A 17804-nucleotide genomic window follows, 5' to 3' on the forward strand; every position below is an offset into this window, starting at 1 on the left:
AAAAACAAACAAACAAGCAAACAAACAAACAAACAGAAACACTTTAATCACCCATCAACCGTGGATTTTAATTCTCTTATATTCTTTATTGTTGGCAACTTTAAAATAAGAACGACTATAATTTCCAAGAAAACTAAAAAGACGTTTAATGTTGTAATGAGTAAAGAATATTGTTGTAGTTTGCTTTGAGTGACTCGGATGACGATCACGGTCTTCGTTTTTTAAACTTATTTTTCTAATGTCTACTAAATAGCCGTATAAACAAGTTTATTTTTGCAATTGCCAGTCCGATTATGTTGCTACGGTCAGACTGTCTCGGCGAACTAACTAAATCAAGGTTCAGCAGCCATGCTGAGGGCGAGGTTAAACTGAGGTTGATTTAGCTTCACAAAAAATTTATTACCTGTAATGATCGGTTACTTTGGCCATTAACAATAACTTTTTTTTTCAAGGTTTTTGCGACCACAGCAGCTGAATAATTCGGTAGTCCGAACGCGAAGATCTATTGATACCTTTTACGCGAACCGATAGGAAACTAACGATCTACATACGTTATCCTTTTTACAACAGACCCAGCTATTTCAGATTCCAGCCTCAGACAAGTGGAATCCGTCGATTTACGTACTCCAGATCGAGCCGGGTCATTGCGTTGTGTTCTTGGGCAAGAAAGTTTACCCCCACAGTAAATTGGGTTGCTGTACATTTATAAATAAATAACTAACTAACTAACTAAATAAATAAATATACATTTATATAGCGCCATTTTCCACTAATTGTCCATGGCGTTTTACAATACTTTAAAATTAAAGTCCTAAGTTTAAAATCCTAAAATTAAAATCCTAATCCTTTAAAAAACCCCAAATCCTAAACCCTAAAAGTTAAAATCCTAAGAATTAAATACGCTATATAATACAATTAGGCTACAAATAGAAAGTAAAAACTACAAATCAAATGCACGCTTAAAAAGATAAGTCTTAAGATTAGCCTTAAGCTTAAAAACTGCCTCTGATGATGAAAGTCTGATCTGGAGGGGTAGTTTGTTCCAGAGCCTTGGTGCCGCCACGGAAAAAGCCCTTTCACCATACGTTTTAAGATTTAATGTTGGGGGTACCCCTACAATGCAATGATATCCCATGTGTGTAGGGGGAGAAGAAAAACTCTCAGTCTCCTCATATTAGAGAAGCTGGAGATAGCCGCTGATCTGATAGGGTATTACGTAAGCTCGGATACAGACTACCTGGAGGAAATCAACTTCCTCTATATCAATTTCTTCAAAGTGAATGGGATACCGTCCTAACCTTACATTCCCTGACCTGCACCTGGTTGGTTTATTTGATGTATCTTACTCTTGCCGTTACTGTTTCAGTCGCCTTGCTTGGAGAAACCTTGTAAACACGGAGGTTCATGTGTTGCAAACTATGACGATGATACACACAGATGCCTTTGTGAAGCTGGATTTACTGGGAAAAATTGTCAAACAAGTGAGTCAACCGCGGATATAATGTTTTATCTTTACAGCTTTGGATGACCAGTGTCCATTTTTAAATGACCTCATTAGGTTTTCAAAGGAAAGATGATAATGTTTAAAAGAAGGTGTACAAAACTACCTACCATAAAGGAGGATTCGAAAATGATCCCGTCACTATTTTCAAGAAATGTTACCGTGTAGGGAGCACTTAAGCAGGTGAATTTGAAAGAATGATGTGCAGCATAAATAAGGACAAAAATACTTCTGAATCAGTCGGAGTCATGATTTGTCACCCTCGGATTTCACCGTCATGCACTATATACACCAGTAGACTAACTATCATTTAAAGCGAGAGCCCCCCGGTTCAAAAGAAAATCATGCAGCCTCCCCCCCTCCTCTTCCCCTTCACCTCGGTGAAAAAAAGTGAACGATGTCGAAAGTGTGCTTTGCGACAATGTTTCGTTAAAATTCTGATAAGCGCAGGCGTAAGCGCTTTCAGTGTTCTCGGATAGCAATGGACTGTTCTACCTGGCTTCTCAGCTGATTGTAATATTCTCTAGAGTAGTTATGTGCAATTTTGTTTTATCTTTCTCCAGATATTGATGACTGTGCTTCTAATCCGTGTACAAATGATGGAAGCTGCATTGATGGGGTAGATGATTACACGTGTGCCTGTGTAGATGGATTTGAGGGAAAGAACTGCGACATCGGTGAGATCTGGCACATCTGGATATTTAGACAAAGGCGAATAATCAAACAAAAGCATTAAGTTTATTAGTTGTCTTGCATGAGAAAGAGGCAATCGTGATCGTTTTCAGGGCCGTAGCTTGCAACAGGCAAACCGAGATACTTGTTTCAGTCATTTGTTTTTGTTTTGTGGTTTATAATCATCATAAACATCCTAAATAGCATACCTAAGAAGAGAATTTAAACATGGACATTGCCTCTGGCATAATTTTTCCTCAGTCACAATCTATGTTTACTACGGTCCTGGTTGCGCTATTGAAAGCTAAAGACAAAACTAGAACTCCAAAATTTACAACTCGTGTTTTTCGCACAAAAACCTTAACCCAACTCAACTCAACTTCCTTATTGTTCAAGATTTACGGTGTTGACATTGTTGAGTATTATAAATATAAAAAAAAAATATTTCAGATATTTGTTGCATATGGTTAGGGAAAAGACTAAAAAGGTGTGTGCGTGGTAACTAGAGTAGCAACTGGCTTTCGAGCTGGTTGCCACCATGTTAACGGTACTCAGTCACGGGTATTTTTTTATACTTATTTTGCGGCCATGTACAAAAGTACCTTTTCAGTGAAGAAAACCTAAAAATAATACACAGAATAATAGTTTACCAAGATAGAAAAACACTAAAGGGATCATAATAAACTATAAAGGGACAAGGATGGTAAAGGATGGAGAAGATTAATACGGATTACAAACCTCAAAATCAGTTAAGGTTAAAATTTCAAGATGTATGATTCCCTATTACTTGTTGTGTGGTCGTCTATATGCAAACACGGATCATTGCAGTTTTTGGCTTGTTAGTATTGAAGAAGAAGAAGTCGCTGACATCTTGTTAAAGCGTGGTGCACGTTTGGTAGAATTCTATGCTGTATACTGATAGGGTCTCTTGTTTTATGCATCAGGCATGTAACACGTGCGACACATCACTAATATGCTCTATTTACACAGATATCGATTACTGTATTCCTAATCCGTGTGAAAATGATGGAAGCTGCATTGATGGAGTGAATGATTACACGTGTGTTTGTGAAAATGGATTTGAAGGAAAGAACTGCAGTAAGTTTTCACAAGCCAGATTTTACCCTGTGCTTTAAGTTTATATTCTTCAAATGTTGTTTATAGTGGTCAATGCATACGCTTTATTACACCTAGTTAGTTCACAGGCATGCCACTTAAACTGAAAGAAACATACATAGCAACTAAGCATCTTAAAAGTCCCAACTAGCTGGAGGTAGACCAGCTGGCTAATTACGTGAGCATGACTGAGTAGCTAAAGGAGTTGAACTGGGGTCTATCGAGAAACAACGCCAGCTAAGTGGCTAAAATGTCTCCTCGCTTAATGCCTTAACGTGGTTATAATCATGTCAGATCTAAACACGCCCTAGCTAAGAGGTTCTAGTTCAAGAGTTTTAACTAAACTTCCAAAAAGTACGATAATCACCTCCAATAGTTCTTAGTTGTGATTTCCCCTTAGGCTCGATTTCTACCACTCACTCGAGTCCGTTCTACGCCTATTTCCCCTTCCTCCTTCCTGAGAATTTCGAATATTTTAATTTTTGAACCGACTTTTCACACAATTTTCCTCGTTTGCAGGAGCTTCATTGTAAATACTTTTACGCTCGCGTTTATCTGGATCGTGTCGATTAATCGAAATATGCACTGATACAAAGATTAGTTAGCGCAATAAACTTAGTTTGATCTTTCTGTATAGCATGCAACGTTGGATGGTCGCAGCTCAACAACCACTGCTACAAGTATTTCCCGGATGAAACAACTTGGTCTGCGGCCAAATCAAACTGCGAGAGCCTCGGATCCACATTAGTATCCATTCATTCCGGAGAAGAAAACAACTTTGTCTTCTCACTCATCCCCAAAGAGTCATGGCTTGGAGGGAACGACATTGTTTCAGAGGGATCCTGGGTTTGGGAAGACGGAGACAACTTGGGCGGTTTTACTTCTTGGCGGTTTGGTGAGCCTAACGATAGTAGCAACAGTGAGGATTGCGCCGTGATGACTTATGCAAGCGGCAACTGGAACGATCTTCCTTGTACTGATTTAAGACCCCATGTTTGCAAGAAGTGAAGAGTGAGTATTGTTCACTTCACCTATACCGGTGAATTGAACGGTTAACCCGTTTAACCAGTTGAGATAAGTTTACATTCACAAAGGGGCGTGTTAAAAATGCTTTTTCGCTTTCTTACTAAAATAAGATCTTTGCGTCTCCTCCTTTACTTTGTTTAACCCTTGGGAATACAACTTCGGGACGTACACCTTCGTGCGTACAATGAGAGAGTGAAAGAGAAAAAGAGACTGGGAAGGGGGGAGAGGTGGGTGTCACTCCCCGAAGGTTTAATCAGAATCTTGAAAAGAGGATATAACTGTGATGCTCAAACTTCCAGGAGATCTTTATCAGTATCCCTCACCAAACTTTGGATGCGTCAGTTGGTCAGTTGTCCTTGTCACCGTTATTGCCATGGGAGCCGCACGTACTTTGACATGCCGAGTCAAGCCGAGTTTGGTCTTTTGGACATAATTCGTCGTTTTTCTACCTTTCTTAAGTAGCATTGCAGAATTTGTATTATTCTACATTCCACGATATATATTTTGGAGAAATTTCCCGTCAATTCACCTTTTGTCCTGACTTTCTGAGAAATTAGTGAAATTCAAAATGAGGAAAGAAAGCGAATCAAAAATGGCGGACTCGATGACGTCATGTGACATCCATGACGTCATGAACAGCAAAAAATATCTTCTTTTGCGGTGCAAACCAAGGGATCTATTCATTTATAAGAGGCAAAACGATTTTTAGTACAGCGAAAATTCAGAGGAAGGGTTTCCCCTCTCTGCGCTTGCACTTACTTAGGTTTATGAGTTTGTCAAGTCCTAGGTTTAACCTTGAAGAAGGGCTTGATAAGCAATGAGTGCAAGTGGTCAGAGTTAAACGCAGACTGCGAACTTCGGACTCCGGACCGTGGGTAAATGCAGACTAAGGGTAAAATGCAGACTGCGGACAGGGTAAAATGCAGACTGTAGACTGCAGACTGCAGACTTTTTAACTGAATCGTGTTACCATTTCCACTCTTCAGAACCAACCGTACATTGATTAACTAGAGCGTTAATCAGGCTAACCTGAGTGATGTTCAGGCTACCCGGGGTGTTATTCAGTATTACTGGAGTGCAGACTCGCCCAATCGCTGAACACATGCTTGGCAGCAAAACGCCAGATGCCATTTGATTGGACAACAAAGACAAAGGAGTTCCTGGGACTCTCACTAGCATTTGAGATAGATCGTGTATTGTAGATCACTGGGCAAAGTTCAAAACTTAAACAAGAGTTGTATGACTAACTAGAATTTATTTTCGGTGATCAATGAATTGTGATTTTACGGTATTAGCATTCGATAATGGAAATAACACAACAGATAGTGAAAAAGTGTGCATGCAGTCTGCGGTCTGCATTTTGCCCCTGGTTTTCAGTCTGCATTTTGCCATCAGTCTGCAATTTAGCCCTGGCCTGTAGACCAAGTTTTACCCTCAGTCTGCACTTTATCCCTGGTCTGCATTCTGCGATCTGCAGTCCACACTCTGCGTTTTACGCTGACTGTGAGTGTAAGCCATTTTCATCGCTTTTTCGAGTAGATGCTTCGATAGATATGGCAAAAGCAACTGGACAAAGTGACAAAATTGTAAAACTATCACTGCACTTGATTGTATTTCTCTTCGCAAATGTTGTGGTCTTCAACGTTGTTACTTAGCTTCTATCATATAGTCATGGATTTTAAAAATTTCTCATCCACAATTTTAATAAAGCACCGCGACAATTAAGACACTGAGTGATGGAGTCTTACTGGTTGGTATTGTTGCTCATGTGATTCTTCTACTTCCTTGTTAGAACTTGTAACGTTCGCGAGTCTTGATTATCAGAGACAATAAGACTGGACTACGAGTACGAAATTGAATATGAGTACAATTTTCGAATTTCAAATCGGTGACGTTTCCAGAGCCCTTGCTCTTCATATTGGTTTGAACTGGAGAGGGTAGCTCATGTGATGAGATTGGTATGTGATGACGTGATAACGTAAAGCTTGTAAAATGGAATAGAAGATTCGTTCTCGAACTCGATCTTATACTCTTGCTCAAACCTAAAGCCCCTTATTATCACAAGGGGTCTTACCGTGTTCCGAAACATGAGCTACCGTCCGCCTTTCCATCTAGTATGCTAGTCATGGTACGAATGTCCAAAAAACTAAAAATATTAGACAGCTCCATTCGAAGCGGTTACAGTTCATATTTATATTAAAACTTATAACATTATTTGAAGAGTAGTTTTCGGCCGTTTCTTCATATTCAACGTGCGTAATAAACAATCATTTTGCTATTTTTGCACGAAGTCTAACTCGAAGTCTTAAAACGCGTAGTCCAGTGACTCGAAGTTTAACTTGAAGGCCAATACGAATTACTTCAAGTCGAATCCAAATTCGATGGATCACACATGATACTCCTTCTTGAATAACGTTAACTACGTTCAGCACCACTGTAGAGTGACTTTCAGGCGGCAGGTTCATCACACATCCGTATTGCTGTGTTATCTTAGTGTGGTTAAGATGTGGAATCCCTCCCAGCTGATACAAGCAAGACCCTGTTGACAGGACAAGAAACGTCAGCAACATGCACACAGTCAAGACGACATTTGAAGATTCATCTTATTTTCACATTTACGCACCTTACTTGTATATACTGAAATCAATACACAATTCCAGTGGTTCTGATCATTTGTAATTCCCAACACTCATGCTACACCGTGTTTAGAAAAAGCCATAAATATCTTTAATTAAAACAGAATGCGTACTTAGCCGGAATACGTCCGTGACGTCTACGTCAAGGACGTCTTTTAATTGTAACGGACAAGAGAACTTGAATACGTCCGTGACGTCGAAGTCAAGGATGTTTTTTTAAGGAGGTAAACTCGGTTGCTATGTTTATTGATAACGACCTCCGCTGGGAGCACGCAATGTTCGTTCCTACAGTGGGCTATAATCGTGGCATATCCATATTAAATTGCCCGAAATACAATTGACACTTGAACTTAATTCAAACAATGTGCTGGATTTGTACATGGAAATACATTGTACAATCTCAAGAGACGATGATCGTCGTCTGTTGAATATCTGTTGTGCTTTGCTTTTCCTTCGTAATGCTCACGCTTCATGCTTCACTCAAGAAAAAAAAAAGTCAATTGTTTAAATATAGAAAAAAAAAAAGTGTAATGCGTATTTGCTAACCTAACGGTGTTGTGTCTTAGATTTTGTCTTTAATCAACAGTAATTAACGAGTATTAGATTTGCAATAAACTCCGCAAATGTGAGGGATAAAGAAACTCTTAAATGATCATCTCTTTAATTTGTCCCTAACAAGACCACTACAGTTGATTTATGGACTTTATTGTGTGCACGGGCCGGTAAATTTGTCGCCTTTCAACTTTGGTAAATAAGGCATTGTTTTGTCGTTTTCTTTTCATGATAAAAGCCCCCTCAGTCCAAAAATGCACAAAGATTCGTCAACATTCTTCAGTTTGGTTGAGAACGCGCAATATAGTTCCTAGTTCGCACCGGCTTTTGTCATGCAATAGTATTCTGATTGCCCTTCAGTCACTATTTACGGGTTTCCATTGAATATTTACCGGCGTCTTTTTTTTTTTTTTTTTAACAAAGAACATTTCCTTTTCAGGCTATTTTGAAATATTGCTTTTTGGCCCAGCTAAATTTAGTAAACTTTCACCCTCACAAGTCAACGACTTTTCCAAACCTCAGCTCGATGAGAAGTCATGAATTAGTCCCAGAGAACTCCAGAACCAGTGCCATATTAGGCTTCTCAAGACAATGCAACTACAGTAAATACTGAAATGTTTTGAACTCCAGTCTCTATTAGTTGAATGGCTAGACAGATATGGAACTATATTAATACCTCACTAAAAAATGTGGCTATAAGTTAGGCGACGATGGATAAAAATTAAGTGCAGTCGTCGCTTAAACAACTAAAGTAGAGTTAAAAATTTATCTTACTTGTCAAATCAAACGGTCCTCGAGGCAGGAGCAGCTTGGAAAAAGTTTTATGATATACGCCAGTCAGGAACACACAAACAAGAAAATGGAACAAAAAAACCTGCCCAAAAAGCGATGAAAAGTCTTCAAACGGAGAGCTCATGATATGACCAGAGAATAACGTATGAATATTTTTTCCTTCTCCTCTTTGCAGGTCCAGGCTAAATGGGTTTGAAGCACGGAAAGATTAATCAAGGAATTTATATGCCGGTGAACACACTTTTGAACACACCATTGACCTCTTGTTTCATCACTTATATCGGCGATTGTCACGAAATTTTTTGAAGTTTCGGCGTTTATCACGCCATTCTATTCTGACTGAAAGATTACTGTAGTGTTCTTAACTCGGCTTGAAAATCGTTGATCCTCAAATGGTGGTTGTTCATTCACGTTAGATAGGATAAAGTAAAAGCCCGACGAAAGTAGGTTATTTTGAAAACGGTGAAGATAACTTTACCCTGCGAAGGAAGCTAGATATAAAACTGGTGACAAAGGCTGGCATCGAGTTAGGAGGCAGAGGAAAGACGTACGTCCTGACTTGGAAATTAACAATCGTGTGGGCAAGTTGTTCACACGGTATAACGACCAATTAGAAATGGAGGGGCGTAGACAAAAAGGTCCCCTTCGGAGTTACCCACGACCCGGCTACATAATTTGAAGTTTAAACAGCAAGAACCGCTGGACTGTTTCAGTCGTGAAGAAATAACTAAGTAAATGTTGCTCTCAGGAACACTTTTGAGTTCGCCTAATACAAATAATTCAGGACTTATGATGGGCAGTGTTACCCTCTTCCATGTAAATTCCAAGTTTAAAAAAAAATTCAGTTCAACGCAAACTGTTCGTTATTCTGTGACGATATCAGAAACTGGTTGTCGCAAGCTTCTGGAATTAGACTCGCTATTTCAAAAAAAAAAAAAAAAAAAAAGGGAGAGAGAGAGGCTTACAAGGTCTTTGGCCTACAGGTCTAAATGACGCAATCAAATCTTTCCGTATTTGCACATAATACGTACAGGCAAATACTGATAAGGTCAATAAACTAACTGCCTATTGTTTTAGCTTGTCTTTTAAATGCCTAAACTGTAGAATTTGTCCACTTTGTAAAGATCTTTAGCTTGTTTTGTTTTGTTTTGTTTTGTTCAAAAATCTGCTATTTAGCTAGCTTGAATTACTGCGGTGTGACCAGTGACCTGTGCTTACTAAGTGCGGTTTCGGCAATTTCCGTGGATTTTAGGCACGGTACTGAGGTTTTTGCCAAATTTATCTCGGATCTGCGGTTTGAAACGGGTCAAAGAACGTTTCCTCAATCACTTCCACTACGAGTATTATTTCTTTTTTTAAATCGAAAAGCTACCCCGTAGGGGTTTCAGCCAAGCCAGCGGGAGGCAGAAGTCACGTTCCCTGGTGTTCCTTTCTGCTAACAATATTGTACGGGAGGCGTAAGACACGGAAATTGAAGCATATCTGTTGTGAGTACATTGTCTCATAGTTTTACGACACGACAGTTAGAAAGAATGGCTTCCAAGTTATCCTCCGAATTTATAAGCATACTAACGTATGCTGAACATTCTTGAACTTTTTTAGTCAGTTTTCATCTATAGCGAGGAATAATTTATTCAGAAGACAGCCTAGCCTCTTTCGGTGTTCTAAAGCTGTCTGCTGTTCTCGGTGTTAGGTGCTGAACTTTCCTGACAGTTTTTTGAAGGCCTGTTCATCCACAGTCGAAGCTAACATCTAAGAGCACGAGTTTTTAAAGTTACATCTGCAGAAATTCAAGATCTCAGCTTTAGCACCGATGGAATGCCGTTAAATAAAGTTCAGTTCATTGGTGTCAGACCTGTGGTTGATAGTCTAATGGATTCTGACTCGCCGCTTATCACGCAATGGCCTTGAAATACTCTTTTAAAATTTATTTTTCATTTTTAAAAATTATTCGTTATTCACTCAATCTAGTTAATCTGAAGACTGAAACTAAAGCAATAATTAATACCAAGAATTATAAGTATGTGCAGTAAAACTCCTCTACAGAAATATCGCTCAAGTTCTGACATAAACTCCATTTTAACAAAATTGAAATCACGGAAGAAAATTGAAGCGAGCCTCCCGAGAGTCCTCCCACGCTGAGTCATGACCGCTGAGGCTTTGGACACGCAATGGAACCATCTACAACAGGCCGAGATCATGCTATGCGCATACTGAAACAGTTCTACAAACAATGGACACTTGTCATTTTAAAGATTTGCAGCTATTTAGAACAGAAGGTCACTGGAATGTGCTAAAAACTATCAATCAAATGTCATGCTGACCGCGCCAAGCCCCGGCCCTCTACCCTAGAAGATTTAGCGGGGTTGTTCTGTTTAAGATTGTAATCTAGTGTTGTAACTGAATTACACAGGCCTAATAGGTCCTAATACTCAACACAAGTTTATATATAACTAACTTAAAAGCCATGGCTCTCGAAGCGAAAATACGTGTTTTCGCTTCAAGGCCCAGTTTTAGTTCAGTAACGGTGAAGTTGAGATCGGAACATATCAAAATGTCGCGAATTACGAATCTTTTTGTTTACAAAAACGTTCTGAAACAGTGAACAGGATGAAAAGTGATGAAGGTTTGTACCTCGGTTGACAATTGCATGCAATAAAGTATTTGCTTGAGTCTGTAAGCGACGTACTGTGTTATTAAGAATCATTTTTGTCTTTCAAAGTTCGAGTAAACTTTCTCAAAGTCCTTGGTTGTTGGTTGTGCAGGTCTCCTCCGCGCGCTCTTCGCCCTCGGGCTTTCGAGCGTGGCGGACATTTCTTACTTTTCGAGCTCGACTTGCGGGCAACTCTACACAGCTGAGACGAAACGTCCACATTGTTTGATAATAAATATTTGGATGATGCTTTGCCTACTACTGTTGTATTCGTAAAACTGACTCGTTCATTAAGGCCGATTCCTGTGCTTACAGTCATACTTCAGTGGGCGTACTAACACTGAATTGGGCAAAATGTCGAACCCGGCCGCCATAATTGCTTGATGTTTACAGTTTAAAACCAGGAGCTCATCATGAGCTCCTGTTTGAAACTTATAACGCTTCATTAGGAGATTATTATTCTAAAATGAAACATGTTTTTTTTTTGAGGGATATTCAAACCCTTTCTTGTCACGTCGAACTTTTATGTGGCTCTTGTTCGTGGTGGGAGCAAAACAATATTTGGAACTGAATAAAAAGAGCTTCGTAAGCGTTGGCTAACAACACGCAATACTTGCTTCGTTCGTACGCTCTTGTCATGCGAAGGAAGTCTTCCAACCGTTAAAATCAAGGTCACGATCAATTTAATGAAGAAATTACTTAAAACATTTTCGTGTTATCTTCTTGCAACGTGTTTCTTTGCTGTCGGCAAGAGTTGAAAGTTATGTGGTCTGAAGAAAGGAAGATTGAGGTATCACCGATGCGAGAAAATTGCTTACGCGCCATTTGAACCTTTATCTGGCGACAACCATGGCACGCCGTTCTCGTCGTGTCCATTTAATTATACCGTTCGCTTGAAACTGAACCTTCTTCGCGTCTGTCAAGTATGCTGCGTGCAAATAGAGATCATTCTAGTCCCAGCAAAGTGAAACGAAAAAAGAAAAAAAAAAACATACAGCGCCACAACAGCGTCAATACAGCAAATTAAACACATTTTATTTCAACATGTTACTTAAGTATCTTATAAAAATATAATAAATGATACGACTAGGAAAATTCAAAGCGAAGGGCTAAAGCGACTGAATACTCTTTTCTTACACTATAACGATCAAAAACGAAAATGGTTTAAAAATGTTACGCCGTCCAAACTTAACTGTTAACTTAGCTGTGACAAAACTACATCAGTTTTTTGTGTTGTATAAAACTAAAACAAAAACAAAATCAGTGGGATAAAGACTTAAATCTATACTTCAGATACGCATGAGGCTTATTCTCTTTCACTACAGCAGAAGATAAACTAAGTAATCTTAAATGTTAAGGTTAAATAAGAGCTCTTTGCGTAAATTTAGTCAGCAGTTCTAAGGTATGTGAAGTGTCTAATTATTCAACCATATGGCGATAATTGCAGTGGTGGCTCCTCAATAACGTTCCTCTATTCGCACATAAAATGTCTCTGGCTGCAAAGTAAGGCCAAACTTCCCCTGAAAATTTATACCCTGGTACTCGGCTGGCAATCCATCCTGCGAGAATCGGAAGCTGTGAAGTAACGCCCCAAGGAATACAGATATTGTTTTCAGGGCTAGGGGTTCACCAGGACACTTTCGACGGCCCCCTGAGAATGGTAGGAAGCCGCCAAGAGCCTTGGGATCGATCACCTCACCTGCATCGTTCAGAAAACGCCTGGGGTTGAAAACTTCAGGATCTTTCCAGATTGCTGGATTGCGATGCACGGACCACAGGTTAATGAAGACGATCGTGCCTTTTGGGATTGTGTAGTCCCGAATGTTTGTCTCGGTCGTTGTGGAGCGAGGTATGGAAAGAGGAGCGAGGCTTGTCACCCTCAGGAGCTCGTAAACTGTAGCTTGCAAAAGAGGAAGTGATGTTATGTCTGCCAGAGTTGGAAATCGTCCTTGGCCAATTACATTATCTAACTCTTCATGCAGCTGGCGTTGGATGTCAGGATATTTCACCAGATATGCCAGGCTCCAGTAAATAACGCCAGAAGAGGTGTCTATGGCGGCACCAAAGAGTTCCGACAAGACCTGAATTATCTGTTCATCACTGAGCAGAGGAGCCATGTTAAGGGTTTTCTCTCCAGCTGGGCTATTCTCCTTCTCTTTCAAGGTTTCTTTCTCAACGACGCTGACAAAACTATCTGCGATATTGCGAACTTGCCCTTCATTGTAGGTTTGCTTGTTTTCCACAAACATCTTGGTAATCACATCATTCACAGCGTTTAATGCCAGTTCAAGCCTTGACAGCGCTTTATTGGGGAGGTACTTCAAGAATGGAAGGAAGTCTACATGGCTACTGGCATGTAGTGCCTGTCCATAACTTTCGACTACTTGGATAATTCCTCGGAGGCCCTCGTCATCGTATGAACGATCGACGCCAAAGAGTGCGTTAAGGATGATGTTAGCGATGGCGAACTTAATAGTTATCGAAGCATCAACGGGTTTTTCTTTCTGTAGCTTGAAGTAATGGACCAAGCTTTGTGATTCCCGAAGCAGTTTCTCTCCTAAGACATCTGAATTCTTTGCGAAGTTTTGGATCGCAGCGACGCTCATCTTACGACTAAGCCTCCATTTTGGTGAATAATCACCTACGGTTAGACTGTTATCTTGTGGATTGGCAAGTTTAAAGGTGTGCAGCTGTGGTCTGCCAGCAAAGGCTGTAGACTGCTTGACAATGGCTTCTTGTATAGCATCGACTCCGTTGAGTACAACCACCAAGCGGTTTCCAAGCATCAGGCTGAACACGTCTCCGTACTTCTGTGCCATCTTGGTGAGATCAAGATGCGGGTTCTCCCCCAGGCGGAAACACGCCCCTGTTGCAACAACAAGAAACGCAAGTCTTAATAAGACATGTCAGGGGTGGATAGAGTAACTTAATGTCATGGTAAAATCCGTCCTAGAAGCATAAACTGTAAGTCGCAGGGCTAACACAAAGCAATAAAATATCCGTGTCCTCAGGGCTATAATCGGCTGAATAGATAACGTACTGTGCATGAGATAACTCGAGTCTCAAACAGACAAACTTTGTTAAATTGGCCCACGATGTTCCTTATCTTTGAAGCTATTCATCTCTAGTAAGATCTGCTTACTTTCACGTTTATGAGTTTATTTTGGTGGTAGTCTCCTTAACTGGCTGGCAGTTCATTAAAAATAAGCGGAGTTGCAGAGACCATTGCAAACATTGGGGAGACACGGCGCACAAGACGTCTTGCGAGAGAAATTTGAGAATGAAAGCCTTGACGACCACACCAGAGAGCCAGTAGCTATTTAGATTAAACTTCCCCGGGGAGACCCTCAGAGTCTGAGTGCGACAGCTATCTATGTCTTAGGGCAATACTATTTGTATGCATTTAAAGATGAATGTGCTCTTCTTACATTTAAGTCTAATACTGCTCTTATCAAATCTAAAATCACAGTGACAACCTCGTGCTATATGTGTACGTGTGGCATGTGTTCGCGCGCGTGCCCATACTCTCTTGCAGCGGGTCAACCAACGCTTTTGTATTCCGCTAATTACTTGAAAAAAAAATATATCAATTATATTAATAAAGCTACCCCGCAGGGGTTTGAACAAGCACGTTTCAGGCAGGAGTCACGCACTCGCGTTGGATATGGTTTGCTAGCGGAATTTTTTTGTCTAAACGACGGGTGTAAGTCAAAGCATGGAGCGCCAAGGTTATCAGTAGTAAACAAATGTCTATTTCGTAAAATATCGTGGCATACTGACTTTGCAACTCATTGTGCACGTTTCTGTGAATCAAAGAATGCTGAAAAACACGATCTTTTGTTTTTGTTCTGTATAAACTGACAAGGAAGTATTTATTCACAAGATAAGATTCGTTCCGTCCAGTTCCAAAGCTGTCACAAGTGTTATTTGGCTTGAATTTATCAGTGGATTTTCACTGAGGTTATCTTTAAGTAAATTGCTGTTACGAAGTTTTCTTTAGAAACATTCAATTAGAAGTGAAGGTTTACTATATTATCGGTTTTCACTTAAGCCAGACTAAACGTCAATAACTTTTTAAGAGGTTTTCAAAAACAGAGATGTACGATTCCGGCTCAACTAAATGGCACTTAATAGTAATAAAATACAGGGTGATAAAGAAGTCTGACTTATTGTGTTGTGGCCTTCAAGTTTCTGACGTGAATCACTTCGGCCTCATTTCAAGTAATTTGTGTCACAGGAAATAGGTTGAAGCAAATTTTCCAAGCTGAGTCATCACGCCACACATAAGGCTTTGGACACGCGATGAATCCACCTACATCAGGCCGCGATCATGACACATGCATACTAAACAGTTTCACAAACAATCGACACTTGTCTTTTTAAAGGCTTGGAGTTTACTTGAACAAAGGTCACTGGATTTTGTTCACTGGCTTGTGGCTTGCACGTGCTGCACTTTTAGTGAAAACCAAATTACTAAAACAAATGACTGATGGAATGTTCTTCACGTGCTCAAAAGTAACATTTAGATAAGGGCCCTGTCGCGTTTAGGATTCCTCGGGTTGAAAGTGTGCCATTAGAAATCGTCAAAATTCAGGGTTGGTGGCGGAGATGAAAAAAAAGACAAAACATGGATGGATTCTTTACGAAAGTGGATGTTCAGCTTGATGTCAAAGTCTGTTCTACATGTTTCTCACTCTAGTCCAAAGATCATCCATTATGATTGCGTTTGTTTTAAGATGCAACAAATGTTTTGGTTGCTAAAACAGTTCCGACTAAACTTGAATATAAACATGATTTGAAAATTTTAAAGCCTTTTGTTAGGGATAACCAAATTGTTTTGCTCGATATATTTAATAAGTTTCGTTTTCGACATGCAATTCCATAGCTGGTTGACACAATTTCTCTGCAATAATCTTATTTTTTAATATCTATTTAGTTTTTATCGTGGAATAATTGATAGTAATTTGCTTTCAATCAGACTTTTACTATGTTTACTACAGCATTCGAAAAGCTGAACCCGGGATAACTGATTAATACTTACTATAAGTGAGACCTATAAAGCGAGAGATTACTTAAAATATTATGTTTCGCGAGGATAGATGCCCTCGCTCTCTTGGCCTTTTGTGTTGATCTTGCACGAGGCGGGAGTCAGGAATTATTTGGTTTTTCTTATGAAAGAAACACTCAAAATAAACAAAGCTTCGCCACTATCGGCTGAGAACACGCAATATTCGGGTTGTTCGGACGCTCTTGTCATGCAACGGGCGTATGACTGCACTTTAATTGTTCATTCACTATGCAGTTTTATCGTCTCGCTGATTTTAAGAACGAGGATTGTAACTGATAAGGAAAAAGTTGAAATTCATTAGAGCAAAAAAAAAAAAAAAAAAAAAACAGAGAGAAATTTAGAGAACATTTACCCCTTTTCAGTCGTTGAAGTCAAACTATGTAAAAGTTTAAAGCTCACAGTGAAGGGTTCTCCAAAAACCGGACGATGCTTAGTTGTAATCACGGAAAAAAATCAGCACAATGTACAATACTAAACTGAACTCGTGTAAGTTAGATTCCTCAAGTTGTCAATACTAAAATTAATGTTGTAAACCTGAATCTCGCAGTCTTTTTTAACAATTTCTGCCTCGTCACGGCTATTTGAATAGTCTTACCGGACTTTCAACATCAAATGAAGCAGTACTGTTTTAAACAGGCAAAAACGTCTTGAGTGGCTTGACAATCACAGAGGTTACAACGTAAAAACTGAACATCGAATCGTGATCAGAAAGATTAAACAATTAACTTACCAATCACTGGCATGCCCCAAGGTCCTGGAGGCAACTTGGAAAAAGTTTGCTGCCACACTGCTTTTCCAGTAAGGAACACACAAATCAGAAAGCAGAGGACTAAAATCTGCCCAGCTGATAAAAAATCTTCCAACGAAAAGCTCATGGTCACTAACCGCCGATTACTAAAATAAATATCAAGGTGGTTACAAGAGATTGCTCTCCGTGCTGCAACTTGTTTGTTCGGCGTTGATGCGCGTTCAAGGCCAAATGTTCTCAAGAGAGAATAACTGGGGTATAAATATGCGAACAAATTGTTTACACCCCATTGAACTCTTATCTATTTATCGGCAATCATCACGGCATTCTCTCCGTGTCAATAGAGACTTTTAATTACTTCGCCACGTTTTGAATCGATGCTTTTTATTCAACTGTGTCTACTTGGCTGAGCGCGCACGTTATTTCTAAAGGGACGTTGTTAAGAGTAATGACAGCCAACTTTAGTTAGCCTAGTAAAGCAAATGAAAAATGTAATGGTCATGTGAATTCAAACACACATTATTATCTCGGGATGGAAGGTCTTGACTAAGTGTAAATTCTCCCAAGATAATTTCAAAAAACTACAGAGTGAGTAAAGAGAACTGAGTCACTGATCTGAGACTTGAGTTATGATCAAAGGGCGATGTTACGCTGTATTGACTTTATTAAATTTACCGATAAAAATCTATTTTCGGATATCAATACCCACGATGGGTGCTATTTTTGTAACTCACTTGCCGTCAGGCGGTAGATGATGACATAGCCTCGAGCTCTATAGAATCGACGGTCAGCACAAACGGGGGTATCTTTTTGACGCCATACTGCACAATTATAGAGTCGAGGAAGTATCAGCTAAGTTACTACATCGTTGATGGATGACTGCATGATTGAGCCATGAGAGATTGTTTAATTAGCAAATATTAATCTAACGTGAGGACAAAATTAAGCTATAATAGTCTGCACTTGATACGGGCGGGGAATACTGATCTGATAGAGTTTATCAGTTTTCTGATAAGGTTCTGGTAAAGTATTTTGGCTAC

General features: G+C 39.6%; 2 protein-coding genes across 3 annotated transcripts; one reads left to right on the forward strand and one right to left on the reverse strand.

Annotated features, from left to right (window-relative positions):
- The first annotated feature begins 293 nt into the window (after nucleotides 1–293).
- LOC145466310 (aggrecan core protein-like) lies at nucleotides 294–4297 on the forward strand. The gene is made up of 5 exons (XM_081450015.1): nucleotides 294–362; nucleotides 1367–1481; nucleotides 2065–2178; nucleotides 3164–3271; nucleotides 3927–4297. The coding sequence occupies exons 1-5, from the start codon at nucleotides 294–296 to the stop codon at nucleotides 4295–4297; spliced, it is 777 nt and encodes a 258-aa protein (XP_081306141.1).
- A 5505-nt stretch (nucleotides 4298–9802) lies between these two features.
- Nucleotides 9803–17053, reverse strand: LOC145465293 (cytochrome P450 1A1-like). Of its 2 annotated transcripts, none has more exons than XM_081449070.1 (2): nucleotides 16747–17053; nucleotides 9803–13814 (listed from the first exon to the last, which is right to left on the reverse strand). In XM_081449070.1, the coding sequence occupies exons 1-2, from the start codon at nucleotides 16889–16891 to the stop codon at nucleotides 12406–12408; spliced, it is 1554 nt and encodes a 517-aa protein (XP_081305196.1). In that variant the 5' UTR covers nucleotides 16892–17053; the 3' UTR covers nucleotides 9803–12405. The 2 variants fall into 2 exon arrangements, with proteins under 2 accessions (XP_081305196.1, XP_081305195.1); XM_081449069.1 differs by having other exon boundaries at nucleotides 14091–16819.
- Between the last annotated feature and the right edge of the window lie 751 nt (nucleotides 17054–17804).

This window comes from Orbicella franksi, chromosome 13 (genome assembly GCF_964199315.1).
Source record: "Orbicella franksi chromosome 13, jaOrbFran1.1, whole genome shotgun sequence".
Classification (NCBI taxonomy): Eukaryota; Metazoa; Cnidaria; class Anthozoa; order Scleractinia; family Merulinidae; genus Orbicella; species Orbicella franksi.